The sequence below is a fragment of the Galeopterus variegatus genome, unplaced genomic scaffold (genome assembly GCF_000696425.1).
Source record: "Galeopterus variegatus unplaced genomic scaffold, G_variegatus-3.0.2 Scaffold131, whole genome shotgun sequence".
NCBI lineage: Eukaryota > Metazoa > Chordata > Mammalia > Dermoptera > Cynocephalidae > Galeopterus > Galeopterus variegatus.
Window position 1 is genome coordinate 177,690 of NW_007726242.1, and position 12,601 is coordinate 190,290.

The following is a 12,601-nucleotide window of genomic DNA, read 5'->3' on the forward strand; positions in this document are numbered from 1 at the left end:
CTTTTGTCTTTTTCCGTGTCCGGCAACAGATCGCAACCCTCAGTGTTGCCCCCGTACCGGACCGGGGACCGGCAACGGGATCGCAACCCTCGGTGTTGCCCCCGCGCCTCGCTCAGCCAGTGAGCGGGAACCGGTCTGTATGTGAGATCCGAACCCTCGGGCGGGAGCGCCGCTGCGCTTCCCAAGCGGCGCACTATCCAGTGCGCCACTGGGCCGGCCCTAAAACAATGATTTCTTGAGTACCACTACCTATACTCCTTGCAGGCCCTATCCCATTTCACATACTGTCTTGTGAAAATTATACTTGAATCCTTTCAAAGGCACCTTGCCTAACTTCCTGACTTTCCAAGTGGTTTATGAACCTCCTGTCTTTTCCATGGGCCCGTTTAAAAGCAGCAAAATCTTCTTACTCCTTTTGGGACCCTTCTCTCCGTTCTGGTTTTCAGTGTGAGGAGCACAGCAGACTATAATGAGACTGCAGGTAAGACCTTGACATTTAGGAGAGTGAATTATTTCTTATACTGGCTAACGTGTATGCCTTTACATATAGAAACCATATATCTATAGACTGATAGGATAGGGTTGTCCTGTACTTAAGGAATAAAAACAGACCATGTTGAGGAAGTCAAGAGTTTGAAAGTTAAGTGGTAAAAGAGAAGTCCATGAATATGGGTTGGATACCACGACAGAGATCATTAGTTGTTTCCAAGTACCCATTCTCTCTCTCTCTCTCTCTCTCTTTTTTTTTTTTTTTTTTTTTTAGTAATAAAGTCCTTATTTTATTTAAGGCGGCAATGTGAAAAGAATATATTCCCTAGTCTCACTTGCAGTTAGGTGTGACCACGTGATGTGATTCTAGAAGTTTTGCTTGGAAGTGCTTAAAGAGAGCTGACCCAGCTGGGACAGTGGCCTTTTGCCCTTCTGCTTTTCTTCCTTCTTCTAGTCTGGAACTTGGACTGACAGCTGGAGCTCCTGGAGTAATCTTGCATACGTGATGTGATTCTAGAAGTTTTGCTTGGAAGTGCTTAAAGAGAGCTGACCCAGCTGGGACGGTGGCCTTTTGCCCTTCTGCTTTTCTTCCTTCTTCTAGTCTGGAACTTGGACTGACAGCTGGAGCTCCTGGAGTAATCTTGCATCGTAAAGTGAGGTTGAAGATGGAAGTCATCAACTAAGAATGGGTGACAAGAATAGTGGTTTCATGGAGCCACCACACCAGTTCTGAATTGTCCATTTTAGGGCTTCTTTTCTGTGAGAGAATAAACCCTGGTGTGTTTAAGCAACTGCTACTTCAAATTTTTTGTTAAATGTAGCCAACTATAATCCTTTTGATACAGATGGTCACTTGGGAAGCTTTTAAAAATATCCCAGTGCCCAGGCTAAATCCCAGACTAATTAAATCAGAAACTCTAGGGATGGAACTCAAGCATCAGCAAATTTTTAAAGCTTCCCAGGTGATTCCCATGTGCAGCCCAGGTTGAGAATCACTGCTTTAGGCTGACAGGCCTCACATGTAGCATGTTCAAGAATCTCCTGCAGAATGCAGTGGTGCTTGTCAAAACTTCTAATATCCAGGCCTCGTGTCCCACAGGATTTGGTTCTTTAGGGCTAAAGGGCACCCCCAGGTGATTTGATACAGACAACCTAGGGATCACATTTGAAGAAACCCTGCTCTAGGCAATGAGGAATCTTTGCAAGTTTTAAAGCAAAGTAGTGACAAAATCAGAGGAGTGTTTTAGGAAGATTAGTCTGGATCTAGTGAATAAATTGAAGAGAAAAGGTGATAGATCGAAGGCAAGGAGACCAATTAGGAGGCACGATAGTTGATGACCTGAGAAGATACATTTCGGAACAAAGAGGGTGCCCACAGAAATAGGAAGTAAAGAAGAAAAACAATAGACACTGAAAAAGATAAAACACTATAGGATGTGGTAACTGATGGGATATAGGGTGAGGCGACTTCAAAATATTCTTAGTCGCTGAACAATAAACTAGGTGTTTGGCTTCTTCTGGGTTAGTATGTATTTCCCCCTTTTTCTCCAACTCATTTAAATTGGCGTAGATTATCAGTTTACATATGTATCTCCAGTTGCAAATGTTAAGTTGATTTTTGTTGACCTGATTGTATCTAAAGTCTCCCATTAGGTTGGAAACATTTACTCATTAAATCAGTTCTCTTTAAAGGCTCAGATGCTATCCTAACAAGAATTGATTTCACAAATAAGTTTAGTATTTATATGTATGTGTGTATATATCTATGTATGTAGTATGTATTTATGTATATATCTATGCATATAGGCAAGCAATTAAATGTTTTTCAGGAGGTTTTACTTTTTTTTAGTCATATCTTGTAAAGCAGAGGAAATAAACAGGCAGTATAGTTACTGCTCTGGAGCTGTGTTTTATATAACAGATATCTTTCTGGGATGAGACAACTAAGCTCTCAAGGGCTAAAGGTTTAAAGAATAGTTTTAAAAGATTATCTCAATGGAAAATGATTGTTTAACTATATAATATAAAGTCACCAAACAGAGTGATATTATGAAGATATTTTATCAAATAACCTAAATTAAACATAATTATGAGTAACTTTAAAATATACACTGCTTGCTGATTCATTGTAATAGTGAATCTATGTTTCAAAAACTGATCTGAGGACTTCAAGTCCTCTGTTATTTAAAAACAAACATATTGGTTTTAGAGTTATAAAACAGAGAAAAAAGTCAAATGTAATAGAAATGTCATAAAATGTAAACTAATCTCTCAATTCATACAAAAGTCTATATCAAGACACAATTTCTTTTAAGAATAGATTTTTAAAATACCAAGTAAACTGAATGAGCAAACAAGTTGCACATATCACTGAGCTTGCCACTCAAGTGCAAAGATGAATGAAACGCAGCCTTGCTCTCTTGCACTTCATAGTATAAAAAATAAAGTGTGAGGAATTTTCCAAAGTTCATTTTAGATTTAAAATTCTTTCTAATTGAAACATCTATTAAGAAAACTGCAACAAGGTGAAAGTCATTAGATCTATTCAAAATACAAAAAGTCTAAACTTCAGGCAATGGGAGAATACTTGTCTAGATTCCATATCACATTTAGTTTAGCTGCTAGTAACACTCTTAATTTGGTGTGAGTCAGTACCTTGTCACTTCCTCCAGAGTATGCTTATGGTCCTTAAGCAACATTATTAGCACCACTGAGGGACTAGCACCTGTTCAGTTCTCCCATGCACACCAGGGAAAGTAAATGCCCCATGTGTGGACTGTCAGACACTCTACCTCCTCTCCCAAATATTCTCTCCCACAATTGGATTTTTGTTCCACCTTTAGATACCAGTAAAATTAAATTGGTTAGAGCAAAATGCTTGTCATATTAGAGACTCAGTACCTTTGTGAACATATTCATTTCACACAGAAAACATTCTATTCCATGGCCACAAACTACACTCCTAATATAAGCTGTAATCTTGCAAATGATAAAACACTGGGCTCTAGGACATCTTTGTGTGAAAGTGTAGGGAGAATATGTAGATAGTCGCAGGCAAAACTCCACCTCTGCCGCCCACCTCCACTTGGGGGAAAACAAACCAAAGCATGCATTCTACTGCAGATGGGTCAAGGGAATTCATTACAGGTTGAATTGTGTCCCCCTGCCACCCCTGAAATTCATATATTGTAGTCTTAACCCTTATTTGGGACCTTGTTTGGGACTAGGGTCATTTCAGGTATAATTAATTAAATTAGGATGAGGTCATACTAGAGTAGGGTGAACCCCTAATCCAATATGACTTTTGTGAAAAGGGGAAATTCACAGAAGTGAAGTTGAAGGCAGAGATGCTTCAGCAAGCCGAGGAACACCAAAGATTACTCAGAAACCACTAGAAGCTAAGGGAGAGGCATGGAACAGCAAAGGCCTCAAGAGGAACCAACTCTGCAGACACCTTGGTCTTGGACTTCCAGCCTCCAGAACTGTGAGACAATAAATTTCTGTTGGTTTAGCCAACCAGTTTGTGGCACTTTGTTATGGCAGCCCAAGCACACTAATAGAGAATTGTTCTTCCATCATTATCTTTATGGAAGCATATTGTTTTGGTATAGACATAACTTGTCTTTCACGATTAGTGAGAGTTAAAAATTTTAAAGCAAAACATCTATAACAGGAAGGAAAATAAAGGACAGAGTGGGTGACCTGGCATAGCTGCCAACCACAGGTCTCTTTTACTAACAGCAGAGGCTGTCACTGCCCACCTAGGGCGTCCTCCATCATGTGGCTTAAAGAAAGCTGAGAGAGCCGCCCCCGTGGTCACCAGGCTGCATAGCTGCCAACCACAGGTCTCTTTTACTAACAGCAGAGGCTGTCACTGCCCACCTAGGGCATCCTCCATCATGTGGCTTAAAGAAAGCTGAGAGAGCCGCCCCCGTGGTCACCAGGCTGTTCTTCCGCACTCTACCACCCCACGTAATTGCTGCTGTCTCAGCCCAAGTGTTGAAAGGGACATTACTAAGCTGCAGTTCTCTATTCTCCCTCTCCTCCCACCTCCCGACTTCCCAGCAAGCACAACGAGGGTAGGAACAAGAAACCGGCTAGAAGCAGGACTAGAAAAAACTACAGCAGAAAAATTAAGTAAAAATCAAACAAAACCAAAACAGGCCAAAAAAAAAAGAAACAACACGAAGAGATACGGCAGGAGAAAAGGAGAGAAACAAAGACCTGGCTGGTCAGAAAAATCATTGCTGGAGGCAAAAACCTGAAATCTGTGGCTATGGATCTCTAGAATATTCATTACATTGGTCCAGAAAGCCATTAGGAAATTACGATTCTTCCTGTGAATATTGTATGTTCAGATCCCAACAAATCATTTCTGGAATTCAATCATCAAACTTCCTGCATGGTGCTTGTATTTTTATAGCTCAGTTCTGTAAACAAAGTCCATGTGATTCTACATGAATTAACATAGAATACTGGAATGATGAAGCCAGGAGACTCAGATGTCATTCAGATCAACCTTCTCATTTAGGTGTTCAGGAAATTTAACAGACCTGCCCAATGTCACACAGCCTATACCAGAACTAGGCCAAAAGATTTTGTAAATGTTACATGATTTATGAAGAATCTAGGCTGATTCATACAAAGAAAATATTTCTAAACCTAACTACTTTAGAACCTTTACATCTCCATATTGTTTTTAAGGTATTCAACAACACTCCTTTTGATAGCCATCTGGGAATCTTCAACCTAGAAAATTCCTCAGAACATAATGTAAGAAACCAAGTTAAACAAAGATTTATTCCAGCCAAAGTATTTATTTAAAAAATATTTCATTACCCATACCAGCCAGCATATATATATATAACACACACACATATATAATACACACACACACACACACATATATATAATACACATATATATTTGATGGATTAATATATTTTTTATATAAATGTATCTTGACAATCTGAATTTTAAATTTCTTAATAATAATGCTAACACTAACCTGAACTTGATAATAGCATTTACTCTATGCTAGGTAGTCTTCTAAGTCTTGATCCTCACAAAACCATATGATTTGGTCCCATTATTTATTAACCCCATTTTACTGATTAGAAAACTAAGGCAGAGAGAGACAATATCTTTGCCCAAGGTCACACTTCTTTGTGAGTAGTAGCACTGCCAGTCCAGCATACCAGACTGCCACTTACCATTCTGTGAAGCAATTTGCATATCAATTCACATGTGTGTCCTTATTAAGTGGTAAAGCCAGGACTTTATCCAGGTCTAACTTGATTTTATGCAATGTCCTTTCCCATCACACCATACTGCCTCTGACATTATCATACTTAAACCTTATTTTTAAGATCTGGAGTAAACCCTTCTACACTTTCACTCTCTTTAGCAGCCATTAACAGACAGTAGCAATGTGAGAAAGATTCAGCTCAACACAGACACCACAGAAGCAGCGTAGGAAAGGGAATCCTAACCACCAGCTCACCAGCCATAGCATCAAATCCTGGGGTTTGCTGGAGGATGCTGGCTCCTCTGGATCACCCCGATCTTGTGTGCTGTGCTCTTCTCTTTATTTTGAAGAGGTGGTGCAGTTGATGGAACAGGCACTAGACCAGGGAGCAAGAGACCTGGTTCCAGTCTTAGAGTAGCCTCCAACTGGCAGCATGCCATTGGACAAGCTGGGGACGTGGTCTCTTCTTTACACACCTAGCTCACTTAATCCTCTCATGCCATGAGCAGGCATGAGAACTAGTTTACAGAGGAAGGAACTGAGAGTTAGAGTTAAATAATTCCATCAAGGTCATAAAAGATGATATTCAGCCTTGGTCTGTCTGACTCCAAAATCTTTACTCTGTGACGTTGCCTCTAAAGTCACTTCAATCCTCTGACTCTCAGACTCCAAATATAAAGTGCCATGGATTCCTAGGGATTCTTTGAAGGTGTCTCAGAAGTCACTTTGGTAAAGAAGTCCAAGGAGACAGGACCCAAACTGCACATGCATCCCCAGCCCCCCAGCCCCAAGCAGTGCAGAGCAATGCACTTTGACCTGCCCTATAAGTTTGATTTCCCACATTTAGATTGAAGGAAGAATTTTCTGCTAAAAAAGTTTTGGGACCACTCTCGCACATGATCTTTAAAGACCCTCTTAGCTTTAATATCTAGGAGACAGAGTTGTAAAGGTATAATAACTTTGGTAAATCAAGCCAGTCAGAGGAGATTTCGGTTCACCTGGCCGGGTCGGTCCAGAAGACATCTAATGACTTTGAAAGAAAAGGCTGTGCCCGAATTTCTACTGATTTAAACAGAGTTTGAGAAAGTGTTTTGACTGTGTCAGTGAACATGGCCTTCTTACCCAGGGCCGGTTAGTGAGAAACAGTCTGAGTTTACTTCTCTTGTGGTTACCACCATTCCTGGACTGTTTCAATTGGTCAGGGATGAAAAGGAGGTAACATTTGTGGCTTGTATAATTCTAAACCATTGTTTTTCTCTTCCTCTCTATTTTGCCTCATCTTTTTTACTGTGTCTACCTTCAATCATGTCTCCCTCTTCTGGCCCCAAAGCCCACTGGTGGACAAAGAAGGGGTGGTCTGGACTGGTGAGTAGTGAGTGATTCACTTATTCCTTCAAGCCCTGCCTTTCCCCCACCTGTATTCCCACACAGAGCAAAGCCTCGGTGCATAGATGATGGCTGTCAGGCAGTGTGGACAGCCAGGTTTTCTTTTCCCTCCCATCCCTATGGCCAATGCCCTGTCATTAAAAGCTACATATGTAGAAAAGAATAAAGCCAGCAAAAGACCAAGTGTTAATCATGGTGATGGTGATAATACCATTTTTATGATGGCTGTCAGGCAGTGTGGACAGCCAGGTTTTCTTTTCCCTCCCATCCCTATGGCCAATACCCTGTCATTAAAAGCTACATATGTAGAAAAGAATAAAGCCAGCAAAAGACCAAGTGTTAATCATGGTGATGGTGATAATACCATTTTTTAAAAAAACTTTTAATTGGGCATACTTTACATACCATAAAATTCACTCATTTTTACTGTGTAATTAAATGATTCTTAGTAAATATACAGAGATGTACAACCATCACCACAGTTCAATTCCAGAACATTTCAATCACCCCCAAAAGATTCCTCAAGCTCATCTGCAGTGATTACCCATTCACACCTCCAGCCTTAGGCAATCACTACCACTAATTTACTTTCTGTCTTTATAGATTTGCTTTTTCTGGGTATTCCATAGAAATGGAATCATATAACATGTGGTATTTTGTGACTGGCTTCATCCAGCTAGCATATTCTTTTTAAGGTTCATCCATATTTTAGCATGTATCGATACTTTGTTCCTTTTTACAGTATGCCTTTTTCAATGGCAGCATTACATAGAGGAAACAGCATGGATTTCAGAAGCATGCAAACGTTGGGCTGAATCAAAGCTATGCCACTTCTCCGCTATGTGATGTTGGGCAAGTTCCTCAATCTCCCTGAGACCTATTTGTACAATAAGAATAATCATCTTTCCCTCAGTGGACTATTCTGTGAATTAGCTGGATCGTGATGGCAAATAGTCGACATTCAAGAAATCCAGTCCTTCTCTCTATATTCCCAAGAAGCTTTGCTTTGCTCAGATCTGCTTCAAACTTCAAAGTGAATCCTACAGTCTCCCTACCAGTCTTTATACCAAGCTAGAAATGAGAACCCACTTAAAACAATATCAGAAATGGAATTCCGCCAAAGGGAATCATGTCCTTCTTTAATAGAGACCAGATGGTGAGGGTTTAAAGGGATTTCCTTCCCTTATATTACTGTCATCTTTTTCAAAGAATGTTAAATTGCATTTAATTATTATTTTAAGGGGGAAAATGAGTCAAATGCTATCCTAGAGCATTTTATGAGAGAGATAATATCTTTGAATTACTTGAATTATTATGAAGTTGGCTTTATCTTTGCAAGGCTCTAAGAACACTATTATTTTCTTACTAATTCTTATAAAACTGCCCCCACTAACTTCAACCCTCAGATAACATGTAGGCGAGTAGCAAAGGGCTGCTCTACATACCACGCAGTAAATAAAATCCACCTGAAATCCTCAAAACTCAACTTCTAGCCAAGAGTTTCAGACCCTTTCTTTCCTAAACCTTTAGAAGAACCCAGATTTCATGTGTATAGCAAACTAGACTGAATTGAACTTATTCATTTCTCCAGTTCACCTTCCCTGCTTAGAACATGTTCTCATTTTGAGTTCCAACTAAAAAGGATCCTGGATGTAATCCCACCCTACACTGCTGGACACGAAGTTTACAGAAATGCTACCCCTTAGCCCAGCACATAAAATTCCCTGTTCCAAACCTACTTTTCCTTTTGAATCATTGTTTCTCTAGACTTTTTATTTTTTTATTTTTTTTATTTTTTAAAAATTCCCTGTTCCAAACCTACTTTTCCTTTTGAATCATTGTTTCTCTAGACTTTTTATTTATTTATTTATTTTTATTTTTTATTTTTTTCCTTTTTGTCTTTTTTCATGTCCGGCAACGGATGGCAACCCTCAGTGTTGCGCCCGTACCGGACCGGGACCGGCATCGGGATCGCAACCCTCAGTGCTGCACCCGCACCTCACTCAGCCAGTGAGCTGAACCGGTCTGTATGTGGGATCCAAACCCTCGGAGGGAGCGCCACTGCGCTCCCAAGCGGCGCACTGTAGCAATGCGCCACCGGCCGGCCCTAGACTTTTTAATTCACCACTACTCCTCTTTATGTTTCTGATTGTTTTTTCTCCCCTTGTCTGGGGATTCCCACATTCCTGAAGCACTTAATTTCCCTCCACTTCGCAGATTCACTTCCTGTTAAATATAGTCCAACAGTTAAAACAGGAAGGGTTATAGCCTTTCAACATTTATATGAAATAAAATAGGTTAGTAACATATTTTGCTTATCCCTCACTTTGAGGAAATTAGTATGGTATACTTTTTTCATGATATAAAATGCCTGTTGTCAAATGTAAACTAGTTATTAATAGAGGCAGCATATGGCTTTCTAATCTTTCTATATCAGTAATAGTCACTATATATATTATTGGCGTTAAAGATGTCAAGGACTCATTCTTTCAAATAGGTAAATTAGATACAACTTCTACAAGTGATCAATCTATAACACTATCAGGTGGGTCTAATTTGGACTTCTAAAGTGTTAAAGTCATACTCACACAGCTAAACAGATAATGTCTATATCCAGGTTGAACTAAGCACTTAAATTAATGTATTTGTGTAAGAATTCCTGGTTTCCTCGCTCTAAGTACTTATCTTGAAAAAAGGAACTGTTAACAAAATCCAGGCTAACTTTTCTCCCAATATTGAGAGATCAAGAATGAGGAGGTCCCAGGAGGGACGTTTTCACTCACTGTTTTATCACTTAACATGGGAATCTTTAAATGTGGTAAAAAGAACAATTTGGGGGACAAAAACAGTTTAGGTTTACTTAGATTTGTGAATTTCACCCATCTGTAAAAAACTTTTCTCACGTTAAAATTTCTCTTTCATATCACCATGGTAAAAAGAGTAATTTATATCCAAGGTTTTATTTTAGGGACTTTATTTTAAGCAATATCATAAGAATTTATCTCATGGTATAAATAGTTTTGTAAATCTGGGATTTAGCAAAGATTTTTCTCTACAGCACAGGCCTTTTGTTCAGCAGCAGATGACAAAATAATCTTGAGGCGTTATGATTTAACTTCAGTTTGATGCCCAAACATACCTCCCCCAAATCTTAAGCCCCAAATTCCAGTATGTGGCTAGCATATTGAAAGTTAAACTTAAAAAATCACTTAATAACCAAAATCTTCAGTATATATATGAACCACACAGCCTTCAGATTATGGTTTGGTCTGTAGTTTGCTTACAGCTCTCTGGAGAATTCTGAACTCAGGGCGATTGGTTAAAATTCCAAATTTGCAGAGATCATCTCTGAGGTTTTGGCTACCATAAAATTCTTTCAGCATCCATGCATCGTGTATATGAATTACAAATAATGCCAAGAGTCTCCTACCCCGAGATGGCAGCCAGTTTTTGGTGTGCCTGACGGGCCATTTCACAGCCTTTGGTTCTTGTCTTGTGCATTTCTGCCCGGAGTGAAGGGCAACTGACCGAGACGTCCCCAATAGAAATGACCAACTCTCGGTACAGGGCTACTTGCGTGTTGAACTCTTGGACGAGCTGGAAAAGAAGCGAGTTTCTTTCACCAAACACGTATCAGAAAGTTCCCTATTTCTGTGTACAAAACCAGAGGACTTCACTGACCCCTGAGCCAGCTTCCCAAATCTCCAGTTAAGGAGCCTACTAATTGTTTAAAGTGTAAGGCACAAAGATGGCAAGTCTCTTTGTCCAAGGCAAGTGTTTATTTTTCACTGATGGTAAGCCGAGCCAGGGAAGCTCTATTTCCAGACCTACTTGCACCCACCCGTTCAGACTCAGTTTCTGAGGAGCAAGAGCATATTTGGAGAGCTATCCTGCCACTCCCAGGCCAACAGAGAATGGTGCTTGGGACTCTTGCATAGACGTTCCCCTCTGCTACGATTAGGATATGGATCTGAAGTTGCTCTGGAAGGGGTGGGGGTGGGGGGAGACCAAAAGTAGGGTGTAACAGGGAAACCATTCACCTCCTGCTGGCCACTGCATCTCTCCTGCTCCGGAGCCTGACGGGAAGACCGGACAAAGCCTCTGCGCTGGAACGTCCGTCCCCTCCGCAGCGCCTACTGCGCTCTGTTTGGGTTTGTTTGCCACTGTCTCCCCACAAAGCAGCACCCCCACTTCCCCATTCCCACCCTCCCTAGTGAGTGAGCCAGTTCACCGTGTCTTTCGCAACCACCATTCTTCGAGGGGGTAGGGGCACAATCTACAGCCGCTGACACCCACGACTCTTGCCATGGCACTTCTCTGCGAGGGGCCATTACGACCCAGGTGTCACCCCGAATCTGGGGGACTGCAGAGTTAAAAATAGTGCATGTGCACGTGATCGGCATGGAGGAGCTGGAGGTGGGGGAGTGACTGACACTCAAGCAAACGATTAATATACACGACTCCCCCCATCCCCTGTCCAAAAAAAAAAAAAAAAAGGCGCAGTTTTCACCCACCATCTTGCAGTCGTCCAGGGCTCGTTGGGTCTTGTGGGCGCTCTCGGAGACGCTGCCCCTGCGCTCCCAATCCCCGCTCTGCAGCGGGGGCTTGCTGATCTGGAAGATCGAGGAGCGGGTGGACCGGCCGGGGCGCTTTTTGCGCCCATTCGGTGCAGAACTCATGCATACACATCCACCAAGCCGAAGCCGCTGATGCAGTGCGCCCCGGCGCGGGCGGCCCGGTCGTTACCCTGCGCGCCGCCGCCAAGCAGCCGGAGCCGGGACCGGCGCGCCGCTCACAGGGCTGGGGCTGTCTGCGCGGGTGGGTAACCTTCAGCCTGAAGGAGAGCCTGGGCAGCGCTGGCTGTACCGTGCAGCATCGCTTCCACTAGCAGCGAGGAAAGGGCACGATCAAGTTCTGCTCAGCAGCACTGCCGGCCCTGTCCCGGGAGCTGGGCGCTGGCGCGGGCTCGCACCGCTTTCCTCTCCGCATGGATCGCAAGGCTGGGCGAGAAGGAACGCGCCGCCCGGCGGTTCCGACTTTCCATTCAGATGGGGGAGCAGCTTTCAAAGCCTGCGCTGCAAGGTGGGGGGCGGGAGGGGGTGTCGCTCTTGCTTCAGCGTCTTCCCGCAGCGGCGTTCGGTTCGTCTCTCCCCTCCCTCCACCGTCGCCAGGCCTGGAAGGGCTGGCCGTCCCCGAGGCAGGCAATTGGCTCTAATCTGCTGCTTTGATCCCTCGTCTCTACGGGCTCGTCAGTTTGAAGATCCCAAATGAATCCGTGGCGGGACTGGCAGACGCAGGGAATCGGTCCGGCTGACGTTGATCGCGGTCCTGTACATTGATAGGACAGGGATACTAATGTGATCCGTCTATATAACCTCCTTCTCCCTCCACAGTTTATGCATTTATCCAATCAAATACTCGGGAACATCAATTGCAATATTACTTCATCTGCTCTATTATTAGAAACGAAAAGTGTCA

The 12,601-nt window shown here is 42.3% G+C and overlaps 1 protein-coding gene across 1 annotated transcript in view; it reads right to left on the minus strand.

Annotated features, from left to right (window-relative positions):
- Positions 1–12,359, minus strand: part of RGS7BP (regulator of G-protein signaling 7 binding protein) — a 122,239-nt gene extending 109,880 nt beyond the window's left edge. The window contains exons 1-2 of the mRNA XM_008588644.1: positions 11,638–12,359; positions 10,554–10,720 (exon numbers count right to left, since the gene is read on the minus strand). Coding sequence (XP_008586866.1) covers positions 10,554–10,720; positions 11,638–11,802 — 332 coding nt within the window. The 5' untranslated portion in view covers positions 11,803–12,359. The remainder of the gene's footprint in view (positions 1–10,553; positions 10,721–11,637) is intronic.
- Positions 12,360–12,601: the final 242 nt, after the last annotated feature.